Source organism: Notechis scutatus, chromosome 1, assembly GCF_049901735.1.
Source record: "Notechis scutatus isolate UNSWTSFEM ecotype Mainland chromosome 1, rNotScu1.2, whole genome shotgun sequence".
NCBI classification, from domain to species: domain Eukaryota; kingdom Metazoa; phylum Chordata; class Lepidosauria; order Squamata; family Elapidae; genus Notechis; species Notechis scutatus.
In genome coordinates this window covers 236,040,043-236,065,543 of record NC_142009.1, presented here as the reverse complement: position 1 = coordinate 236,065,543, position 25,501 = coordinate 236,040,043, and the positions used below count along the sequence as shown (strand labels likewise).

General features: G+C 40.1%; 1 protein-coding gene and 1 long non-coding RNA gene across 2 annotated transcripts in view; both read left to right on the top strand.

Moving 5' to 3' along the window:
* LOC148133280 (uncharacterized) overlaps positions 1-25,501 on the top strand; it is a 265,114-nt gene that overhangs the window by 191,921 nt on the left and 47,692 nt on the right. The window lies entirely within an intron of this gene.
* Positions 748-24,213, top strand: CDHR5 (cadherin related family member 5). The gene is made up of 13 exons (XM_026668139.2): positions 748-804; positions 1,995-2,087; positions 4,220-4,318; positions 5,402-5,512; positions 5,887-6,060; positions 7,562-7,652; positions 11,231-11,328; positions 12,406-12,615; positions 14,544-14,660; positions 15,998-16,070; positions 17,374-18,171; positions 22,487-22,623; positions 23,312-24,213. The coding sequence occupies exons 1-13, from the start codon at positions 748-750 to the stop codon at positions 23,804-23,806; spliced, it is 2,553 nt and encodes an 850-aa protein (XP_026523924.2). The 3' UTR covers positions 23,807-24,213.

The following is a 25,501-nucleotide window of genomic DNA, read 5'->3' as shown; positions in this document are numbered from 1 at the left end:
CACACACATGCCAGGAGTAAGACAGATAATGGACACAAATACATATACAAATGCTTGTAAAAATAGTACTTTGGAAGCTGCTAGTTTGAATGGAAGAGTAGAAATGGGTTTCTTATCCTTTAATCGCTTTAATCTCAAATGCTCAACTCAGGATCACCTGTGAATGAATCATCTCCTCTCTGAAATATCCAGATGCATGTTAAATTATTAAGCAACCTCAGCACTTCTTTTGCACTGAAAAAGCAGCCAGTTTCCCCTAGGAGATAGGTTTTATATTTATCTTCACAAAAACTAGGGGGGAGAGAGAGAGAGAGAGAGATCTAAAACGGCTGGATTTTATGTATGTTTTACAAAACAGGGTGGGAGATATTTTCCCAAGATCAAGGCCAGCATTTTCCCATTAAAAGCTGTTTGGGGGTCAGATGACAGAAAGATATTCAGTGCTGAACAAAATGCATGTCATACTGGCTCTCAGAGACTTCCATTTGACTTCAAGGGGTGAATAGATTTTTGGAATTTCAGATGCGAGACTCTTTAGAGTGCCAGGATACTGGATATTAGCAAGCATTTTCTCTCACTCAGACTATGTTGCTTTTATTTAATCTGAGCCCTGGTAAAATGGCTTTGTAGATATAAAGAATAATGATTCCATCGCAAGGCCCAGGAGAACCAACCTTTGCTAGGAATTATATGTGTAATAATAGGTGTGCTACAAAGGATTGCTTTAAATTAAAATATTTATTTTTAATGCAGAAGATAGCGATCCTTTCGGTGAAACTGTTATGCTGGGAAGCAGATTTGCAAGTGAGTAATATTTCAAATTTCCCTTTGTATTATTAGTCCTGCCAAAGTATAATATATTGGAAGAAACATCTTTGCAAGGTTGATAGTGGTCCTATAGAACAACCTTCTTCATTTTTCTTCCTGGTAGGCTGGACTTCAGCTCCTCTAGTCCCTGAGCCAGGATAGATGACCCACAATTTCCAACAGCTATATTGGCTGAGAGGATTATGGGAGTTGAAGTCTAGCACATACAAAAGACAAATTGAAGAAGATTTTGTATCAAGAGTTATGTATACAGCAAAACAGATCTTACTGTGTCAAGAAGTCTATTATACATTTATTTTCTGTGAAGTTCATCTATGCTTTATATTATTGGCATTGGGATGGTAGAATTTTCTACAGCATTAATGCTGCCGACAAAGAAAAGATCCTCCTCCAGTTTTCTGAAGAATTAGAAATTGTTCACGAGCCATAACTGATCTAGATGGACTAAGAGTTTGACTCGGATCAGCCCTGACTCCATCTAGTAACAAGTGTTCTGAGTTTCAAGCAGAGGTTTTCTTTAGCCCTAAATGGACAGTGGAACAAAGCATTTCTTGTACCACCAAAGCATGATCCTTTTTAATAGAATTGCTCGTTTCTTAGTCCCCCCCCTTTTTTTAGAAAGGCAGTGGGGGGGATGGATTGTGAGGGAACTGAATATGCAAGAAGTGTAGAGAAATGATAGTTTGGAGAAATAATGGATGTTTGCCTTTGTGAGTTCCTTTCCCTAACATCTCTCTGCTGGAGTCTTTGTCAAAAGAATGTGAATATAGATGTTAAGTCAGAATTCAGAGCAGCATAGAAAAGGGGCAAATAGAGTGTATGATGATTAAATCACCATCTTCAAGCTTTTGAATGAAAAGTGTATATTAGAATGAGAGGTTGTGCCTCTTTTCAGTCACAAAATACCTTTTTCAGAGGCACATCTGGCTAAAGTAATTTTGACCCAATTTAGCAGGAATAATTACTAAATAACTCCAAAAGAGAGTTTCTTCTGACCGTGAAAGAGGGGAGTGCTGGTAACAGGGATTCAGTCACGACCATAGCAGGGGCAGAGGCAAACTTTTGAAGAAACAAAGGGGGGAGGGGAAAGGCTAACCAGTCTTTATTTTTGGTGTTTTTGAGCTTGAAATCCACTGATAACCTTCTTCTGCTTTATTTGCCCCTAGGTAAAAGTTGTCACTGTTTACATTCACATTGAAAATGAAAACGATAATGAACCTGTGTTCAAGCAAACTAACATCACCGTTGATATTCCTGAGGTAAACCATTGTATTCATATGTCCCCTGAGGATGTAGTAATAAGGACATAATTATAGTTCCGATGAGCCAACGACATTAAGAGATTGATAATTTTGTACGAGCAATAAATACATGTATCTGTGAACTAATGTAAGGAAAGGTGCAAAATTCCATCACAAAGTTACACTCACCAAATGTATAAAGCTTTTTTTTTCTGCCAAGAAAGATTATCGAATATGCTTTGCTGCTAGGTGTTGCAGCATCACAGCAAATTAGGGCAATAATTGGGCGGAGGACGACGACATTCAAAATACCATATACATTTATATCCCACATCTTCATCAGTTAATTAGTTATAACACAATTCAAATTTCAAGGCAGCTGGGATTCTTTCCAAGGATTTTATGCATCTCTTTATTTTAATATGCCTACTTTCTTTTATTTAGCAGCATTTCCAAAAGAATAATGTCGCAACATTATATGCTGTTATTTGTAAAATACATATCCTTTGATGATAAATTTGTGTCTGTGTAAAATATCAGGTTCCATCCTTTTTATACCTCGACTTACAATCATAAGTAGTAGTCCTCAACTTACAATCATTCATTTAACAATGGTTCAAAACATTGCAATGACCTCAGCAAAAGTGATTTATATCCTCACACTTATAACCATTGCATCACTTCCACAGTCACGTGATTGCAATTTGGGCACTTGCCAAATAGCTTGCCCTTATGACTGGTTGCAACGTTCTGTGGTCCTGTGATTGCAGTTTATGACTTTCCCAAACAGTGTCTGACAAAAGAGTCAATTGGAAAGCTGGATTTGTTTACTGACCATGTGATTCACTTAATCAGCATGGTAAAAATGGTCATAAAATCTGGTCTAGTTATATGGTGATTCAACTTATGATTGCACTGACTATATAATGAAAATTTGAATCCCAACTGTGGCCATCAAACAAGGACTATTTCAGAAAGTGATATCCAAATTATTCTGAGTTTAAATGCTCTTCCTTCCTTCCTTCCTTCCTTCCTTCCTTCCTTCCTTCCTTCCTTCCTTCCTTCCTTCCTTCCTTTTCCACCCTCCAAATCTACTCTGGAGTGGCCAAAATCAGTCTGGAGAAATGTTTCTGCCAAAGTATGCAATCTGATAAGTGGATATAATTTAAAAAGTCCTTAAAAAGAATTCTATACCAAATTAAATAAAATATAGAACAAGGTCAATGCCTTCCTTTATTATAAATCAGTTTACTGAAATGCAACTAGTTCCACCATTAATTGAAGGGGACATAATAATTTAACACATTAAAAATGTTTCAAGATTTATTTCTAACTGACCTTCATACTGCTTATCTTCTAAAATGCTTTTTGCCAAGTATGTTTATTGCAATATTAAATTACAGCTCAGATTTTCCTCTATGTATAACAAATTTTCATATGCCCTTCCCAACGTCCCTGTTTTGCTAACATTTCTATTATAACAGGATTATATTATATATAATTAATACTTGTTTATTTGAAGTGCTGAGTATTTTATCTTGGTTTCTGAGCAGGCTTAGAACAGTACTGGGTTTGAAAACCCATCCAGTCATTCAGCTCCATGATCAGTAATATAATGTTAAAGTTAAAATAAGGCTACTGTGGAAAAAGTAAACAGTAGATAGAACGTATCTTTTTTGGAAACTGAGTTTTGGCTCTCTGTTGATTAAGACGCTGAATTTGCAGAGTCAAAGCAGATCTGATAATAATTTTATTGTCCCAATCAGCAAGTTGAACCTTGAGCAGGTTTCATGGTGTTAATGGAGATTGTCTTAAAATGTAAATCAGTATAGCATTTTTTTTTCCTGAGATAGAAAAAGACTGACTTTTTACCACCCAGTGTTTTGCTCAGACCACTTCCTGGGTATTATTTACCTCATGTGGATTGCAATTAATGAAATTTAAGATCAGGCCTAATTTTGTCCTGAATTCATTGCTCTTTTTTATTTTTCTGGGCTGCATTTTTTGATTTGGAGCTGCTGGGTATTTAGAGAACATGGTGTCTGTCTGTCTGTCTGTGTGTGTGTGTGTGTGTGTGTGTGTGTGTGTGTGTGTGTGTATTTCTGTGGATCAATCCAATAAACCTCTAAAGACACATTTTCCCTTTTCAGGATACAAAAGTGAACACAACTGTCGTACCTCTGGCAGACGTAACTGCTACTGATGCTGATCTTAATACAGTGTCCTACAGCCTTGAAGGAAGTCCAACAGTCAGTATATAGTTCAACTGAACTCTTGAGATGTAGAATATAAATTCAACTAGATCAAAGGCTAAACTTCTTCATGACAAGTAGTCTTCCAAAATTGGACATACATTGTTTTTCTCTTCTCTGAAGATTGCCTCTTTTTCTGCTTAGACTGGAGAAGTGAGGGATCAGTACTGAAAAACTGTCTCATGTCAAACGGTTTAATAATTCCATTATCAGATAGAACAGTACCACACGTTCACCTGCGTATTTCTTTAGTCCATGAAGTGGAAGTAAAAAGAAGCATTTCTCAACTGAAAACAGGCTTAATCTATAGAAAGGTTAATCATGGTTATCATAGATAAATCATGGAATGTTGTCAATAAGAGCATCCAGCCATGAAATAAGGTTTGGGGTTTTTTGGAAATAGAGTAGGTTATTTTCCTCTGATAAATTACGAAAAGTCTAACCGTAAAATGAATTTACATTGGACAGTGTTATTCCCTCCAATGTATTCCCTGCTCTGTATTGTTTTGCTAATCAATATAATTAATATCTCTCAGCAGAAGAAATGTCATAAACATATTTTAAAAATCCATCAATATATGGACAATTATATTTATTCTGTAGAAGGGAAATAAAACAGTACAGAATCTCTGTGATTCACTTTTCATGAGGTTGGAATAAGATGACAAACATATACCGCGCCCCCTAATAGGGGGCATGGTGTATCCCGTTAACAGCCGGTGAAGTGCTGGGTCGGGATCAGGACAAAATGAAGAAGGGGGAGGGCAACGGCCGTCTCTGTGGTTGTTAAATTGGCTCGCCACAGCGGCTTGCCTGCCGCCGCTGTTAACAGGGCTATTAAAAAGATTCTCAGCGAAGGGCAAACTAAGGCAGGGGGGGGGATGACACTGGGGGGGGGTGAGGGGGGGGGGGGGGGGGAGGGGTGGTGAACGGGCGGGAATTTTTCCGCCCTTACGAAGTGCGTTGCTGTTACCCCGATACCTTAGCTCAGAATTGTATGCTTCATGTATTATATTTGTATATAAAATCCTATATCTGTGATTAAAATTGGCATTATTTCTCTTTCTTGTTAACTGACAGGAAGCAATGAACTATTTCAATATACGAGGAATTAACAACCCACAAATTTACTTGCGTAAAGCCCTGGATTATGAAGCAATTAATTTTATGAGATTTACTTTAAGGGCCATGGTGAGTTTTATTGCAAACAAAATATTTGCATATGTTCTATCATTTGCTTAATTTTCCTTTTGTTTTCACAAATGAAGCTGAAACTGCCAATCATGATATCTGCCAGTTCTGAGAAGTTTAGCTAAAGTGTTTTGAAACAGGAAACATTTCCCCTTTGAAAGATGGTTATTGCAGAATTGTGCATCCACACCATGGATCATATGAAGCTCTTCATCATTCAGTGTTGGCTTTTACAAAATAGGGGGTATAAATCATGCCATTTTTTTGATCCGCATCTAGCCTGCTGGCTTTTGCAAATGTACTAAAAGGGATTGGTTTAATACTTCAAGATACTTTTTAGCTGATTTGTTCTCTTTTATTTTTCTGTTGCATAGGATGGAAGTGCTGATGCGGCAGGGACACACACAGCCACAGCCACAATATCCATATGGATTGTCCAGTCTGATCTCAAACCCCCCTGGTTTCAGCCATGTACTGCCATTGGAGGCCTCCACAAAGTGTGCGTCAGTCTTGGCTACACCAGCAAAGTCAATCTTTCAGAAGAAGTGGTACGTTAACAAGATCTTTAGACTGGTCCCCTACCCAAAGTTGCCTTCTTTAATTTTGCTTTGTTTCTCCTTGGGCTTGTGTTGCTCTTTTCATTTAACTTCCAAGGATTCAAGTTATAGCAATACCGTCATGTCTTGGGCACAGGTACTCAGCCTGTTTGGTTGCACCCAGGGTCCAAAGAGGGCAACAACCAGAAAGATATGTACTACTTTTAGTAAGAGAGGGTATTTGATGTAGTTAAACTTTGTGAATACAGAATGTTTCCATCATTTATAATTCAATCATTTGAGACTTGATTACTTTTGTCGTTGTTGTTCACCTTCTCTCCAGATTAGTTCATCAGGAGGCCAAGGTGATTTTTTTTCTTGTTGTGCCCATAACTGCATTGTGATTTGTTGTAGCATTCAAACCAGCAGGTTCAGGGCAGGGCACATTTCTGATGGTGTCCCTTTGACGAGGCAGAAAGCAGGGGTGAATGACTGGAAGGTGGCAGGAGAAAGTTGACATGAAAGAACAGAGGCTGAACATAAAGTCCTCAAAGGCTATGTATTCCTAAAGAGTCAAGAAATACAATCACTTTCTCACTGTGAAATTATGTAATTGGGCTGCTTTATGAATCACTCTATGGCAGGGGTGTCAAACTCAAGGCCCAGGGGCCGGATCCGGCTCACGAGGTACTTCGATCTGGCCCCCAGGGCCGCCCTGGAAACAGCAAAGGACCGGCCTGCGGTGCTTCTGCCAGTGAAAATGGGCTCCCAAGCTCTGTTTTCAGCTGCCATGGCCTCCTGCAATCCTCTGCCAGTGAAAATGGAGCTCAGGAGGGCCACACATGCCCGTCCCAAGCTCTATTTTCACTGGCAGAAGGTTGCAGGAGGCCATGGCAGCTCAGGAGCCCGTTTTCACTGGTAGAGTGCTCAGGCCGCCACAGGCGCCCCTGACACAAGTGACGTCAAGCTGGCCACACCCACCCTCTCCCCCGAGGTCAAACACAACCCTGATGCGGCCGTCAATGCAATCAAGTTTGACACCCCTGCTCCACGGGTTTCAATAGACCTGAGTTTGAGACCAAATCTTTCATGCATCATTAAATCCCCACCCCACCTGGTCAGGCAGGGAGGGTATCCTGCAGAATTTTAACTGGTGGAGTCCAGGAAGAGAGCCTTCTCTACTACTGCCCCTGCCCTTTGTAACGTTCTCCCTCCAAAGGCAAGGCAGGGCCCCCGTCTCCTGGCCTTTCAGAAAGGCCTGAAGACCTGGCTCTGCTCTCTTGCTTGGGGCTCACAAAGGAACACACAGCCATGGGACTGGTTAGCCTCCTAAAATCTCTCCCTCTGCCTTTTCATTAATTTTTAACATTGACTTTTAATCTTCTTTGCCTCTTTATATACTTGCATCCTGTCTATGAAGAGAAGGGCAAGTACTAAATCTGATAAATAAATAAAGAAAATGAACAAATTATTGGACCTGTCAGGAAATGACTTACCCTTCTTGCCTCTGCAGAATGGGCCACTGATCTTGGAGCCAGGACCCCTCTACGCTATTGATGGGGATAAAAGTTTGAATGAAAAAATAATATATGAAATTGCTGCTGGTGAGTAGATTAAAAAGCCCCCTTTTAATCTAAATTTAAAATTCAAAACTAATTTAAAAATAAAGTAGTGATTTTCTAAACTTGATACTTTCAAGTGTAATCCAGATTTAGGGACAATGAAGAAATTATTGAATAATAGTGCCACATTTCTGCATATATATTCTACATAAATATATGGAGTTTCTCAAGTATAAAAGAGGGAAAGATTTGTAATCCAACTTCTTGGAGTCAGACTATCTTCATAAAAACTCTTAAATCCTCTCCTCTAAATGCCTCCAAATCAAGCTATTGAACTTTATTAACCAAATGGCTGAATTCTAGTGTGATTTCAGGATATTTTTGGAAGGATTTGGGCTTTGGAGGTTGAAAATAGACCCCATTCCCACCCTTATTCTTACTTAACTGCCCCCCCCCAACTCCCAAACTGACAAGTCCATTTTGGCACCCAATTTCAGCAGCACCTTCTCTGCAGATGGAATGAGGGAGCAACTGTGACCCATGGTTTGCCCTACCCCCCATGATGGCGAACCTATGACACACGTGCCGGAAGTGGCATGAAGAGCCATCTCTCTGGGCACGCCAGCCGTCGCCCGTTGCTCTTCTGGGTTTTGGCATGCACATGCATGCCGGCCAGCTGGTCTTCGCGCATGGTGGGCCCTTGCTCTTCTGGTTTCCAGCACTCCCACATGCGCACCGGGGAGCTGCTCTTCCAATTTCTGCCGCTCCGTGCCCCATGCATGCTCCTGTTTTGGCACTCGGTGCCAAAAAGGTTTGCCAACACTGCCTTACCCTGTAATATTCCACATACCACACATATAGTTTGCACAATGTTTTCATCCATGATATATTTAACCTGGTTTGTTGAATAAATTGTACTTGGTTGAGTTCTCACAACATGCTATTAATAACTCCTGTTTTTCAACTACAATGACTAGGGTCACACATATACTAAGACAAATCAAAGACATTATATTATAGCTGGGAGTGTGATGCTGGAAGTGAACCAGTGGTGGGATTCAAATTTTTTTACTACCGGTTCTGTGAGTGAGGCTTGGTGGGCATGGCAGGGGAAGGATACTGTAAAATCTCCAGTCAGAGGTAGTATTAGCTGGTTCTCTGAACTACTCAAAATGTCTGCTACCAGTTCTCCAGAACTGGTCAGAACCTGCTGAATACCACCTCTGAAGTGAACCACATAAATAAATAGCTATAGATAGATGTGTTTCATTCGATTCAAGCATCTTCTACATTACTTCAATCTGTACTTAGAAGCAATTCAGCAAAAACTTTGGAAATAATATTAATACATTGGATAATATCTCAAACACAACAACTAAACATCTCAAAACAATAACTAATATCAAAACAACAACATAATATCTCAAAACAACAACTAAAGGAAGCATTTATTCATCTTCTAGATTTTAGGTAGATTTAGGACATTCTAGATCATTTAAGAATTCTGGTTCCTTTTTTTCTTCAGTTTGAAACTTTGCATTTATTACTGTACAAACAAATAAAGCCTAGAGTACTGCATCCAGTTTTGGTCACCAAACTATAAAAATGATGTTGAGACTCTAGAAAAAGTACAGAGAAGAGCAACCAGGATGATTAGAGGACTGGAGACTAAAACATATGAAGAATGGCTACAGGAATTGGGGTGACTAGTCTAGGGAAGAGAAGGACCAGGGGAGACATGATAGCAATGTTCCAATATTTGAGGGGCTGCCACAGAGAGGAGGGGGTCAAGCTATTTTCTAAAGCTCCTGTAGGCCAGACAAGGAATAATGGATGGAAACTGAACCAGGAGAGATTTAACCTGGAAATAAGGAGAAACTTTCTGCCAGTGAGAACTATCAACCAATGGAACAGCTTGCCCTCGGAAGTTGTGGGAGTGTCATCAGTTGAGACTTTCAAGAAGAGATTGGACTGCCATTTGTCAGAAATGGTGTAGGGTCTCCCGCTTGGGTGGGGGTTGGACTAGATGACCTACAAGGTCCCTTCCAACTCTGATTATCTGTTATCTGTTACCAGCAAAATGATGTGAATTTTCCCAGGACTTAAACATACAAAGACACAAAATGGCAGGCAGAATCTCTGTAATTATTTTTAGGGTCCATATATAATTGGTGCCAGTTTGATGTAGTGATAAAGGCACCAGGCTAGAATGTGGGAACTGATGAGTTCAAGTCCACCTTAGGCACAGGTGATCATAGATCTGCATTTGGGGGAAAGTAACAGTAGAGTGACTTGCCCTTAAATGCAACCATTGATGTTATAGCATCTGAGTCATATCACTTTTTAACAAGGCAGCTCCAATCATTTACAAAGAGAAAAAATGCTGGTCTTATTAAAAATATATCCTTGCATGGTCACATATTTTTCCAAGCCAGGTTCCAGTAGAAGTAAGATAGTCTTTGTGTAGTGGTGGGATTCATAAAATTTTACTACTGGTTCTGTGGGCGAGGCTTGGTGGGCATGGCAGGGGAAGGATACTGTAAAATCTTCAGTCAGAGGTGGTATTTGCTGGTTCTCTGAACTACTCAAAATTTCTGCTACCGGTTCTCCAGAACTGGTCAGAACCTACTGAATACCATCTCTGGCTTTGTGCTGGTTGACAGTATATAATGTGCTGGTTAGACAGTATACAGTTAGTTTAGGAATGAGAGCTGCTCCCTTAAAGGAATGCTTCATGGGAAATGTAGTTAATGCCTCTTGGAAGATGTAGCTCATGTCACATGGTCACATCTGTAATCCTGATTGGTCACTGAATTGATCTCTGGTTGGGCTGAGGGAGTTCTTGGTATTCTTACCTGGACTCCAGCATCGTGCTGGAGTTTTCCTTTGCTATAACACTATGGGATGAAGATAACCATCTTTTCACACTATTGAGGTGACTATTGAGGCAAAGATTGGACGTCAGATGAATCTCAACATAACTGTGAGTTATACTTTGAGGATACCTGATAAAACCCAATAAATGAAGTTTGCGTGGAAGCCTTTGCAGTGTGGACTGCTTGTCTCATGCTGTCCAGAAGCGTGGGACAAGAAAGTGAAAAGATGACTATATGACCATACCAGGTAAGAATGCCCTAAAGCTCCTTCAACCCAACCAGAGATCAATTCAGGATCACAGATATGACCATGTGACAAGAACTACATCTCCCAAGAGGCATTAACTACATTTCCCATGAAGCATTCCCTTAAGGGGGCAGCTCTCATTCCCAAACTAACTATATACTGTCTAACCAGCACACTATATCCTATCTAACCAGCACAGGCTTTGAGAAAAAGGAATAAATGAAGGAATAAATAATTGGCCATTCGATAATATTAGGTTCTTTGGGTACCTTACAATAAAGATAAGACTGAAATGCCTACCAAACAGAGTATAAAACTCTAACGTGAAAAACCCAGATTCTTTGCCTGTCTTGGAACTGCACTAGATTTAATGCTAACAAGCAGGGGTATCTAACATACAATCTCACAATCTTGTGCATGACAGTCAGGAAGCTTCATCCTACTCTTTTCGTAGTAATCATGCATGCCAAGTATTTTCTTTTTCCAATTGTGCTTAGGAAATGATAATGACACATTCAAAATAAACAGAGATTCTGGAAACATAACGATGACCCAGCCTGCAAATTCCCTGAAGACATTCATGTTATATATTGTGGTAAGTCTCCTGACAACCTTAATATGTTATTAATAAAATGTGGCTCTTTAATATTTGTTTGCCAGGAGGACACAATTAGAAAAGTCAAAATTCCCAATATGCTGCAACAGGTTTTGTTGGTTAGGAACAGAGACGGTTAAAATCCAATACATCTAGAGGGCACTTGATTGGGCAAGGCTAATCTAGGCAGTGAGAAATAGATGTCATACCTATTAACTATATCGAAGTTAAATAAAATTAGGAACTTGCTGTTGCCTGAAACTGCTGGGAAGATCTTGTCAGGTCTGAGTTCTTGCCATATCCTGCTATAACACACAATGAAGCAAATTAGTGATGATCCAGTTAAGGCCAAAACCTACCCAGATATCTCTGATGGTTTTTATAATGGGCTAATTACCAATTAAATATTATTATTCATTGCACAGTCAGCCAGATGTTCAGACTGGGTTTGGCATTTTTGTCTACCTATTGAGTCCTTACCAAGGACCTGGGATAGGCAAATCTGGATGTTTGATGGTGTTATAGATATCGCCGCAGGATGGAAGCTGTTCCAAGTAAAGCTGCCTTCTGCAATTGACTGATGGCGAATTTGTCAATGCCTATGGTGTTCAAGTGGTGCTCCAGTTGTTTTGGGACTGGACTCAAGGCATCTATTACTATTGGTACTACCCTTGCTTGCCTTTGCCATAGTCATTCTATTTCTATTTGTAGGTCTTTGTATTTTGTTATCTTCTCCTGTTCTTTCTCTTCTATTCTGCTATCCCCAGGCACTGTCACATCCACTATCCAGATTTTTTGTCATTATTATTATTATTATTATTATTATTATTATTATTATTAATAATAATAATGAGTGTAAGGGATGTGGTGGGTGGGCTCCTCTGTCTCTCTGAATTGGGGATCCTTAAGACCTTCCCCACAGTCCTTGCTGCTGTACCTTCCCACATCCTTGGGAGGATCCTTTTGATAGGTACCTTCACCCATCTTTGTTCCAGAGAACCTCCTCATCTACCTTCCATTAAAATTTTACATTTTAGCCCTTAAGAAAATCTGTGCTCTCACTCTCTCTTTCTCCAGGCTTCCCAGGAAAACAATCCATTCAGATACTCTCAGACTACAGTGAAAATTGATGTTGTACGGAAAAATGACAAACAGCCCTATTTTGAGGAAGCCATTTATCTGGGACGAGTGTCTGAGGCCCAGCCTGCCAAGACATTGATCATGAAAGCCAACACATCGTCAGAACCCCTGCAGATCTTTGCAGCAGATGACGACTTCTTGCCAGATGTTAGTTATTTCAAGATCTATTGAATATCACAGGGAGCAAAGGCTGTTAAGATAGCAGTTATGAGTTTCCGTCTGAGATTGATGTGAGAAACCTATATCGGGGTAGAGTGTTGTACCTATTTTCAGATCCCTTCCGATGATGCATTTTTATTCCGGTACCTGTCAAATCTTCTTATCTCTGCAGCAGTTTTGTGCTGACTTTTGAATTTGTCACTTAAGAAGATGAAAAAGATAAGAAGGACATCCTGGACAGAAACTTGGGCACAGAAAAAAATGGCAGCAGTGGTCAGCCTCATTATTTTCTCACTGTTTTTGCTTTATGATGGGTGGGAGAGAAAATTAACCTTGGTAACTGAACAAGGTGAACCCATATGTTGTCCCACTAAATGAACCTCAAGAGAGTTGGTGAAAAAGCACTAAGGCCCTTTCAAGAAAGAAGGAAGAATTTCTGGAGACAAAGGGTAGAACAAAGCAGACATTCCCACAGTGCAAAACTTTAGCAATATGTCCTCTGGAGGAGGAACTGAGCTAATTGTTAATCAGCTCAGCTTCTCAAGCAAACTTCACTACATTGGTAGGGTCCCAGGAGCAAGTGTTACTAATCACAGCTCCACTGGAAAACCCTTTTGTGAAAGGGGCAACATGATAGCAATCTTCCAATATTCAAGGGGCTGCCACAAAAAAGATGGAGTCAATCTATTCTCCAGAGCAGTGGTTGCCAACCAGTGGGCCAGGGACCACTGATGGTCTGTGAGAAAATTTTGATGGTCTGCAGAGAAATGTCACCCTCAAAGCACCCCCAAAGCAATTAATCCAGGCTGTGCGGAAAACACAAGGCTGTACCATCCACACGGCCTGCGGGAACACAAGGCTTGTGTCACTTGCATTGTGAACAACATGAGGTAATGAGGGGAGGGGGGAAAGGAAGGAGGGGGAGAACTTGCCCCAGTTGCCCCATGCACCTCGCCTGGCCACCGGGCTGCTTCTTTCCATTTATTTCTTCTTCTGCTTTTGGCTGCACGCAAGGAAAGCAGCAAAAGTCTTTCTTTCTCTCCCCCAAACTCCACCAGAAATGAGTCTTTGGGACCTTGCAAAGCATTCTGCTCCAAGAGACTGCACCGGCAAAGACTCATTTCTGGTGGAGTTTGGGGGAGAGAAAGAAAGACTTCTGCTGCTTCTGCTGCTTTCCTTGCATGAAGCCAAAAGTCTCTCTTTCTTTCTCTCCCCCTGAGAACGGAGCTGGTGACAGTATCCTGCAATCCCAAATAAATAATGATTGGTCAGTAGGAAAATGGGGTGGGGAATATTCCTGCAGACTCCTTTCCTGCAGCCACCATCAGTCAAAATTCATATTAGTGGTCTGCAGGATTTTAAATTATGAGTTTGGCGGTCCCTGAGGTTCAAAAGATTGGCAACCCCTGCTCCAGAGCACCTGAAGGCAGAAGCAAGGGATGGAAACTAATCAAGGAGAGAAGCCACCTAGAACGAAGGAGAAATTTCCTGACAGTTAGAACAATTAATCAGTGGAACAACTTGCCTCCAGAAGTTGTGAATGATCCAATACTGGAAGTTTTCCAGAAGAGATTAGACAACAATTTCTCTGAAATGGTGTAAGGTTCCCTGTCTGAGGAGGGGATTGGACTAGAAGACCTCCAAGGATCTTTCCAATTCTGTTGTTGTGTTATTCAGTTGTCAGATGGTCAAAAAGGTGGCAGTTATCTAAACCAAGATGGTGAATGCTGCCTGGGGGACTATGAGAATCAACTTCTTTATTTCTGGGGAAATCAGGTTGCAGGAAAGTCAGATAAGTATATCTAGGATATTACTTAGGATGCTCCCTACATAATCAATTCTTAGAAACAGAATTTAGTTAGTGAAGCTATTTGTTTGATTAAGTCCTGATGTCGATTTTTATTCACTGCTTTTAGAAGATCAATCCAGATATCAAATACAGAATACAAAACAGTTCAGATTTCAGAGTTACTGCAGAAGGATTTATCCAAACCACCAAGATTCTGAATGTATCATCTCATATTATCCTTCTGGTCAGTACTTTTTCCTAAAACTATTATACATTTATGTTTAGTCTGAGGCTTCCAGATGACACTGTTGTCTTGAGTTGTTGTCTTTACTCTCTCTCTTTCTCTTATTATCATCTGTCACTTCAAAATAATTGATTTAAAATAGATAAAAGACTATAACTTGACAGAGGAAAATAATTTGACAGCCGTTAACACAATGCACTAAAAACCAAAACCAAATATACCACTTTAAAGTATAGTGCAATTTATATACCAGGTAGTTTTATTTATTTTTCAACAATCTAATGATCTAACATTGTTTAATGTAGATTTTCTGAGTGAAATTAAACTTTGACCACATAATGGGTAAATAATATGATTCTATTATATGCAGATATGTGCAAATGTTTGAAATAACAAAGACTCTGCAGAAAACATTGTCTGACATTATTCTATCATTGAGTTTTTTACTTCAATGTTAATCAATAGCTGTTAAAAAGTTTTTGAAAAGGCTGAAATCTCTATATTTTTGATTAAAAGACACACATGGTACAATTCTAAAGAGTTCGGTAAGGATTTAAATGCTGTTAAATAGTTAATTAAAACAAAACAGAGCAAACAAAAAGACTTTTATCAGATGAATTTCTAAGAACAATTAAACTACACTGACAAAAACCACAGTGAAGATTTCCGTTTCTCATTTCATTCTGCAGAATACAATCAAGTTTCATTTTAATTGACTTGGCTTTATAGTAAATAGGAAGGAAATTTGAATCCCCTCTAATTCAATTTGACAATTCAGAAATCCATTTTATTTGACCTGACACTTTAGTCATATCAACTCAAGTTTTCTGAACTAATTTGAAAGGAGCAGCATTGGTTTGTGTTCAGACAGGGGCTCCAAATTAAAGCTTTGCATTGCTTTAATAAATAGTGCCATTACTGAGTTTAAAAAGTATTGTAAAAATATGTCATTGTAAAAAAAACCCACAGAACTATTATTTTTTCAACCTTTTGTTGAAACACCTCTGATTTTAAATATCTGTCTTCTCTGAAGATTGAATCATGAAATAAACATTATGGCATTCCCACTACATGCAGTAGAATCTCATCACTGCATAGATTGTGCAAAAATAAAGATAAACGAGAAAAGCAGTGGCCTCCATATTCATAAACATGCTTTCAGCAAGACTCCTTTGTAATGCCCAGATCTACATATAAATGGCGGGGAAGGGGCAGTAGTACTCACGCCATCTCTGCCAGATGTAACTGGATCCAAATTAATATGTTGCCATTTTAACGGGCTGATAGAATTGACACATGGGCGTGCAAGGCTAACACCTTCTTTCTTGTTTGCACAGGCCATTGCTACTGACATCAGTACCCTGGAAGAAGCAAGCACGCATATCTCAATAGATGTCACACCTTTGGCGAGTATGTTGGAAATGCTCTCTTCGGGTCTTATATGATGCAGATAAAATGTAGAGATGTAGGAATCACAGAAATTGCTGAAGCACATTAAAGAAAAGATCCATCCCTCTAACTTCAGCACAACTATGCCCTATGGTTTATGTGCTATGTCTTCAAGATATCTTCTCTCTGACTACCTGACTACACTTGAGGCAGCTGGAAGTTGCGTCTAAGCTGTTCCCATTTCAAAGCGATATTTCCCCCCGTTCCTAATATAATTTTTGCCATGGATGTGATCTACTATGCTTCATTGAAACAATAATTGGAAACTAATCAAAGACAGAAGCAACCTGGAATTAAGGAGAAACTTCCTAACAGTGAGGACAATTAACCAGCGGAACAGCTTGCCTCCAGAAATCATGGGCACTCTATCACTGGAGGTTTTTAAGAAGAGTCACTTATCTGAAGTAGTATAGGTTCTCCTGCTTGAGCAGGGGGCTGGACTAGAAGACCTCCAAGGTCCCTTCCAGCTCTATTTTATTCTATATCAATGCTTGGATACATTGAAGCATTATCCCCTCCACATCCCTGTGCATTCCCCAGGGTTAAGAGAAATTATCTTTTTTATAGGAACAGGTCAGGCATGATTACTTCTTTTGTTGTTGTTGTTTGTTTATTTATTTATTAATAATAAGATACAAAAATACAAAAGAAAACAGTAGGAAAGAAGAAGAGGAAAAAGGGAAGGGAAAAGTGTAAGAAAAAAAAGAGTGGGGGAAGAAAAGGCATTGGCTTCTGACTCCCTTTGGTGCAGTAGAATAATAACATCAAACTTTGACTTTTCACTTTTACATAATAGTATAAACTAGCCAGTTCTAATAACAACAAATCTATTTAATTGGTAAAACCCAAAATCAAAGTTTCATTTTTTCCCCCCACTTTGAACACAAAGACCAGAAGCAGGCATAATTATTTATCAAAGATAATCTAATATAGAAATGTGATGGGGGAATAAGAGAGAGACTGGCTTCTAATTTTACCCAATTCATTGGTGGTTTGTAACAGAGCAATCCAGCCCTTACACTAAATCCGCTCCCTCTTTTGTCCTGGAGTGATGTTGTACAACCTGGGATAAAGATTCTGCTGACACAATTCAGTTTGTGTAGTGCCTGTGTAGCTTCTTTCATTGTAAAACTCTTTCAATGTTATTATTTCTGCATAATGATTGCTGTGCTTGGGACTTGGTGCCTTGAAAGCCTGAAGGATTTGACTGTGTTAGATATAGAAGCATCACATTAAGCAGTCCCTTTGTCTATTACATTTACAGCTCCAACTGTTCCACCTGTAACTACCACTGCCTTCACTGAAACCTCTCCTACCAGCCTAGGGGAAGGGAACACTAGTCCCAAGCCATCCACTTTGCCACCTGGAATAAGTAGTCCTAAACCTTCTGGATCCACAAAGACCATGTCACCTTTTTCAAGTACAACTGGGAAGGATAACCTTACAGAGATTACAAGAAACCCTGTGACTGCTTCTGTATCTGGCTCAGTTATTCCACCTTTTGTAACTACACTAAAACCTCCTGTCATCCCAGGTAATTCTACACAGTTTCTGACCACTAGTTCTCCTGTAACAGAGAGAAGCCAACGGACAGTGGAATCCATCACGATCTCCAGCCCCACCACCGCTCAAGCAACTCCTCAGACTGGAGCCTCCAAGCCAACCCCACCAGGTAATTTTATAACAAGTGGTGGGAGTGCCCAGTCATCAACTTCTTCCAAAATTGAAACCACGAAGACTCCCATTACAAGCTCAGTACCAGATGGTGATAGACAGTCTACTACTCCTTTACCTGGAATCATTCAGCCTTCCACAACAGTTATTTCTACGACAAAAAATAACTATGTTTCTTCTGCTTCATTATCTTCCACAATTGCAACAAGCACACTTTCTGTAGCAAATACTTCTGCAACAAGCCTCACATCTAAGTCTAGTAGATCAACTTCTAGTACTTCAACTTCAACTTCTATGTTTTCTACAATGCCTATTATTGAAGATGCAATAAGTCCATCAGCAAATGAATCTCCTACCACAGTAGGACCTTCCACACCTAATTCAGAAGGTAGAGTCAATAACATAGAAGTTTGCATTCAGGAGTCATGGTAAATCATGCATATAGTAATAAGAATACCTTTCACCTTTTCCTCAGTTCATAAGAAGAAAATAGAAGTACTGTATGTCCTAATCTAGGCATATTATATTTAGGCTAAAAATATCCCTACAATCATTAGATGGCAACCATGAGATGTTAGAAAACTGCCTGTGGTCATCTAGTATTAATCTGAATCATTGCAATCTGCATACAATAGTATGCTTGTATAAATTGGGGTTACTGTGGTATGATGTTGAATGCATATAATAGTATGCTTGTATAAATTGGGGTTACTGTGATATGATGTTGAATGCCAACCTAACAGTTTGAAAACATGCAAACGCAAGTAGATAAATAGGTACCACTTCGGTGGGAAGATAACAGCATTCCATGTGATGCGCTTCAGCGTATAGCTATGCTGGCCACATGACCATGAAAATGTCTTTGGACAATGCTGTTTCCCCCAGGTAAGAAATGGAGATGACCACAATTGGACAGGGGAAAACGCTACCTTTTAAAATGTTGAATGAATCCAACTTCATTGAGTTGTTTGGTGAAGAGGGTTCACCATTTGTTAAAAGCAAAAGTTTCCTAACTCTTTTTTATAAGCTGCAGCTGCTCTGCAAGAAGAGAGAAAGAGTGTGTAAACCTGAGGAGGGTTCAGGCTTGGTCCCATCATAATATATAATAATAGTTGTCAATAGATAGAAGATGGATGGATGAGTGGATGGATACGGGGAGTGGGGAAGGAAGGAGGGAGGGAGAGGATTCTTTAGTGGTGAGAGTTCATGCTTTCTCAGGAAAGATGATTTCAGCTTAGAAAGTATTACTCTTAAGATCATGGTTTTTTTGCCATACATCCTTCTGTAAGACCATGCTTTATTTTAGATAAAATATATGTTTAATGTAAATTCCTAAGAAAGGCTTGGCTGTAGAGAGATTTAAAAGCTCCCTGTCTTTCTAAGAAACTGAAAAATGTTCAGACTTGGCAAGCCACAGTTTACTATCAGATCATTCTCCTAATCAATGATGAATCACAAAGCTTCACAGATTGGATGGTTGGCCAAGGTAATTCCAGCATTACCAGTTGACAGATTTCCAAAGCAGACTAGATCTTGGTAATCCCGTATAGCAATTTTACACATAGAGGTTCTGAATCGAGAAAGTTCACTGAATTCAGTGGAATATATGGCTCACCATTATTACAGGTGTGCATGCTTTGAAAATTATTCAGAAGAAGTGCTTGAAAACGTGTAGAAATGTTATTGAACTTCCGGTTTGTCGGCTTCGCTAGCGGCAGGGATTTGCGATCCTGCGCGATCCCTGCCGCGCTAGCCGCTTTGGTGCCTCTGATCCACGGATCTGGAGGCTAAGGCTGCCACGAAGAGGCAGCCGAAGATAGGGGGAGCTGGTGAGGGGTTTGGGGGTGTTGCAGACCCCCTTCCCAGCCGGCAAAACCCCCCTCTCCCAAGACGGTCGAGTGGCGGTCTGTAATGGCCGCCTCAAAGAAGCCGGCAACTGGGTAAGACTGAGCAGGAGGAAGAGAGGAGAAAGTTGTTAAGAGAAAGTTTTTGTGGCTGACCCAGGATTTTAAGAGGCGTTTAATCCTGAGAACTATGGTTTTCTGAATAATACTTCGTTTCCAGAGGAGGATTTCAAGCGGCATGCTAACAGAACCAGAGTCATGGGGATTATATATAATCTTCAACTATATCATTTAGGATAACAAGGATTGCAAAGAGAAAAGGAGACGAGGGGCTATCAACCTACCCAGTGGCCTGGTGGGGCTAAGAAATGGCACCAAGGCAGATGGCAAGAGAGGAGATTGGTGACAGCCAAAGCAGGCCACAAACCACATTAGTCTATGGGGAAAAAATGCAATCCACCCAGCTCTTTCTATATTCTTATGATGATGTTCATTAAGTGATTTACTAAGAGATTTCAGCTACTGTACAGATAGCCCTTGACATAAAACAGTTCATGTAGTGATCGTTGGAAGTTACAATGACACTGAAAGAAGTGACTTATGACTGTTTTTCAAACTTATGACCATTGCAGCATCTCCATGGTCACATGATCAAAATTCAGGCGCTTGGCAATAGACTCATATTTAAGACAGTTGCAATGTCCTGGGGTCATGTGATCCCTTTTTGCGACCTTCTGACAAGCAAAGTTCATGGGGAAGAAAGATTCACTTAACAACCGTGTCATGGGGTAAAACTCATTTAACAACTGTCTCGCTTAGCAACAGAAACTTTGGGCTCAGTTGTGGTTGTAAGTCAAGGACGACTTGGGAAAGCAAGCCAATGTAATAATTAGTACAATATATCACATTTTTAATCCAACTGAGAAAATAGCAGAGCTGTTATTTACCACTAATACTTCTACAGCAGAGAATCGTTTTATGATACGATGGTACTGATGTTATTTCTGGAATGAGTATGAATCTACGAACTAATTATTTCAGCTCATGTTAATGATAAACTCTCAGGAGTAATTGAAACTTGCACTTATTTCAGAATTCACTTTGCAAGGCATTATAGTCGTATTGTTATTAAGGCCATAAAACTTTCAGGAAAATTGCTTTATAATTATAGTGTGGAGATGTGAACTGTGATATGGGAAAGTACAAATCTCTCTAGAAAACAGCACTGACCTTTGCTCCCAGCAAGATGAAGACTTGAAGCACAGCCATTTGCTGCCGACATGCCCAGCATTCAGCGTCTTAATTCAGCCTCCCAAAACAGCTTTCTTAAGATGTATTAATATTTTAGCTTCCAAAATCGCTTGACAGTGTGCTAATGGGGAATTATAATGGTTGTGGAAAGCTACCTTGATGCAAAGGCTTTTAGGTTTATTATACGGACAAAATGACCACAGAAGCCAAAATTAAATCTTTATTTGTCTATTTTCTGCAATGTCTTTAACATGGAGAAATTAAGCATACGTATTTTTTCCATATAGTTTTATCTCTCTGCCAGGAAAAATGTCACTCAGTTTATTCTTTTAATTTGTCATGCTGAAATTTAAGGGGCAGAGGAAATTCTATCAAACCAAATCATGGCACCATTGAGATTCATCCTTGACTGATTACAGGTAGTCCTCGAATTACAACCACAATTGAGCCTCAAATTTTTGTTACTAAGTGAAACATTTGTTCAGTGAATTTTGTCTCATTTTATGACCTTTTGTGCCACAGTTGTTAGGTGAATCGCTGGAGTTGTTAAGTTAGTAACATGGTTATTAAGTGAATCTGGCTTCCCCATTGACTTTGATTATAGGAAGGTCACAAAAGGTGATCACATGACCCCTGGAGCCTGCAACTGTCATAAATATGAGTCAGTTGCCAAGCATCTGAATTTTGATCACTTGATTATGGGGATACTGCAATGGTTGTAACTGTGAAAAACAGTTGTAAGTCACTTTTTTCAGTGCTGTTGTAATTTTGCATGATGTTTAAATGAACTGTTGTAAGTTGAGGACTACCTGTATGTGCCATCAAATTGGTGTTGACCAGAGGTGGTATTCAGCCAGTTCTGACCAGTCCTGGAGAACCAGTAGCGGAAATTTTGAGTAGTTCAGAGAACCTGCAAATACCACCTCTGACTGGCCCCGCCCCCATCTATTCTCTGCCTCCTGAGTCCCCGCTGATTGGCTGGGTCTTCTTTGGTTGCCCTGCACAGGAGAACGGAGCTGGAAAGCAGGTTAGTGGGGTGGGGAGGGAATGGATTTTGCAGTAACCTTCCTCTCGGAGTGGGGAGGGAAAGAGGATTTTACAGTACCCTTCCCCTGCCACACCCATCAACCCACGGCCACAGAATTGATAGTAAAAAATTATGAATCCCACCACTGGTGTCGACCACATAGATTTTCTCTATGACGTTCTGTCCCTGATCTAATCTTCCAATGGTGCAACTACCACCAGTGTAACTGGGTCCATTTACCTCATTGTTGATCATTCTCTTCTCTTTCCATCTACCTTTCCTGGTATTATTATTTTCCCCAGAGGACTCAGCCTTCACATAATGTGTCTGAAGTAGGTTAATTTGAGCTGGTCACTTCTGCCTGGGTGAGAACTCTGGGTTGCTTTGTTTGATGATCCATTAGTTTGTTTTCTTGGTTCTCCGTGGCTTTCTCAAGAGGCCTCTGCCACAACGACACTTAAAAGTGTCCATACTTTCCACCCTGCTTCTTCAAAGTCAAAGGATTCCATTTTAGCTGTTGTGAAATAACTGTGGGAGAAAATGCTTCAGGATATAAGGAAGTGTGTTTGTTTTCTTGACAGGACTCTACAGTGTAGAAGACATGGCTGCTCTGGGAGCCACCCTGGGGACCTTATTGGCGATTGCACTAGCCTTGCTTGCACTGATCTCCTGCAAGTATTACAAATTTAAAAAAGAACTTGAAAAAGAGAATTCACAGGTAAGTTGGGCTTCTTCCTCTATTTCAGGAAGTTTTTTTTTTTAATAATAATAATAATAAAAAAGAACAAATCCTGTGGAGTTTATAAGAACGTTTAGGTTGTATCAATTTGCAAAGTTGTAATTATGGCAAGAAAGGGACGTGGTGGCTCAGTGGCTAAGAAGCTGAACTTGTCAATCAGAAAGGTCGGCAGTTCGGCGGTTCAAATCCCTAGCGCCGCGTAATGGAGTGAGCTCCCGTTACTTGTCCCAGCTTCTGCCAACCTAGCAGTTCAAAAGTGTGTAAAAATGCAATTGGAAAAATAGGGACCGCTTTGGTGGGAAGGTAACAGCGTTCCATGCGCCTTCAGTGTTTAGTCACGCCAGCCACATAACCAGGGAGACATCTTCGGACAGCGCTGGGTCTTTGGCTTTGTAACAGAGGTGAGCACCGCCCCCCTAGAATCAGGAACACAAAACAGCATTGCCAATGAAGAAATTAGCTGGAAATTGCAGATAGTATGATCCCAATAAATCTTGAAAGGGAACGGGACACCGGCAATTCCCTTACCTCAGAAATAACCCAGTTATATAACTATGAAGGGAACAGATCAAATAAAGTAATTTCTAAGGTGATTAGTTGTCTTATGTGATAATCAGTTTCCCTTTACTTTTGCAGTATTGCACAGACATTTGTCTCTCTTTTGCAGCTTACAAAAAGCTTTTCTAATGACAACTTCCAGGATGACAAGAACTCTAACTCAGATGGAAACGATGATGAATCACCTGCAAGCCTTATGTCCAAGAATTATGCAGAGAAGGAACCAGAAAACAAGAAAACACAGTCAACTCATAAAGCAATCCAGGAAGAAATTGATATAAACAGTGAAAAGGAAGTGAGATCCATCCTCACAAAGGACAGGAAAACGGAAGATGACGGCTACAAGGCAGTGTGGTTTAAAGAAGATGTTACAGAAGCTGAGAATGATGATGTGATCATTGAAGAGGACAGTGACCTAGAGCCGAACATGTTTGGGAGTGAGAGTGACACTTCTGCTGAGAACGATGACGACCATGTTGATACCGATAGTGGCAGAGGGGACAGCGACGTAAATATTAGAGTGAGAAGTGCACAGGTCTTTGATGGGAATCCTTCTGCCAGCCAATCTCTTGAAGAAGCAGAAGAACGAGACGATGCTTTGTAAAAGAAAGCGGCTTTTCAAAGATATTGTAAGAAGATCGGATTTGGAGAAGGATTTGCCAGGGAAGTAGGGTTCTATGCCCATTTGCTTAACTGAAGGATTAACACAGGATCCAATCTGGAGCAACCACTGGGACCAGAGGTTTAGTCCAAAAGCTCAGAAAACTGAACCTCTGGTCCCACTGACTGACCCAGTTTGCATCCTGCAACATTATTCTGGAACACGTACATTTGCCTTCTTTCAGAGCTTTATTGTAAAGCAAAAGTAACTTAGTATTACTTATGAGTTTGTACCTGATGTTTATTTGCATTAGAACAGCCAGTGGGGCACACATAATCTCCCAGACTGGGCTGGATTCCATCTTCAGTCAGCAACAGGAAGCGTGGCCAATGGGATCCAGTCTCACAAAAATAAAGGATTTGTAAGATTATGATTCTAAGTGTATTCATCTGGGGGGAAAAACCTGTTTAGGATTGAGATTTATTTCTGAACAGATAGAATTGCTGTAAAGTTGCTTTTTAAATTAATGCTGTTCTTTTTTCTTTTTGAATTCGTGCCTAATTTGTGTTTGCTATCGAACAATTGCCTGTGAGAAAGTTACACAAAACCTTCCCAACGTTACAAAAAGCCAAAGCCAGATCCTATTAACATCCACAGTTACACAAAGTTGTTCTCAATTCCAGCATTAAAAAAGCATGGTGAGAAAAATAGCATGTTACCACTTCAATAGGCACATTTTAGGATAATTACTTTTCACGGGTGACATGATGATACGCTGTGATACGCCTATATGTATTAAATCGATGATGTTATTTATTTATTTAGTGCATGGCAACCAACAATAGTTAAATAATGTAAGTAAGAAATATAGCAAAAAATTATGGAAATGTTAAAAAGAAAAATATTTTCCTTAGAGTAGCTCTTCAAGTAACAGTTATTAATACAAAGAAATTATTTTTTTTAAGTGGGTGAATAATCAGTTCTCCATATTTTTTCCCAGCTTATTTAAGAGACATTTGAAAAAGAAAGAAAAATTGGAAATCTGTCCTTAAGTTTGATGCAGCAGCAAGAAAAATATGAGAATACAGTAGACAAAGAAAAATTCTAGCCCTAAATATATGAATAAGGAATATGTTTCAGCAGAAAATTCAAGGATGACAACAAATGTGTTTCAACAAAGGAACCTGAGAAATGACTAATATATTTCTGGAAGGTGGATCAGAGACATTAGCCGAGTACAGTGAGACAAAATATATTAACATTTTAAAATATTAATTATTTAGACTTTTGTGATAATTGCATAGTGCATAGTGAAAATATTAACTTGAAAGCAGCTTCCCAGCTCCCAAGAAACAAGGCTCGCACCGCCCGAGCTCCGCTGAGGTATCCGGCTGGGGCTGTCAGGAGTTGTTACCGCTGGCGCGGCTCCGCCCGGCTCCAGTCCCGCGTTGCCTCGGGAAGGAAAGGCAAAACCAGGAGCCGCTGCTGCCATTGCAAAGTGCCGCCGCGGCTCTTCCTTTTTGCCTTTCCCTTCCCGAGGCAACGCAGGACTGGAGCCGCACGGAGCGCGCCAGCGGTAACAACTTCTGACAGCCCCAGCCGGATACCTCAGCGGAGCCCGGGCGTGCGAGCCTCGTTTCCTTGGGAGCTGGGAGAAGGCTGGCTGCTCCTTTCGGCTTCACGGATCGTTTCCACGGT

Bases quoted from the DNA above. Each gene is read 5' to 3' on its own strand.
- CDHR5 (XM_026668139.2), top strand. From the start codon at position 748: ATGCAGAAGATAGCGATCCTTTCGGTGAAACTGTTATGCTGGGAAGCA. The intron at 2,088-4,219 runs GTAAACCATTGT...TTCCCTTTTCAG, and splicing joins TCACCGTTGATATTCCTGAG to GATACAAAAGTGAACACAAC. The intron at 22,624-23,311 runs GTAAGTTGGGCT...TCTCTTTTGCAG, and splicing joins TTGAAAAAGAGAATTCACAG to CTTACAAAAAGCTTTTCTAA.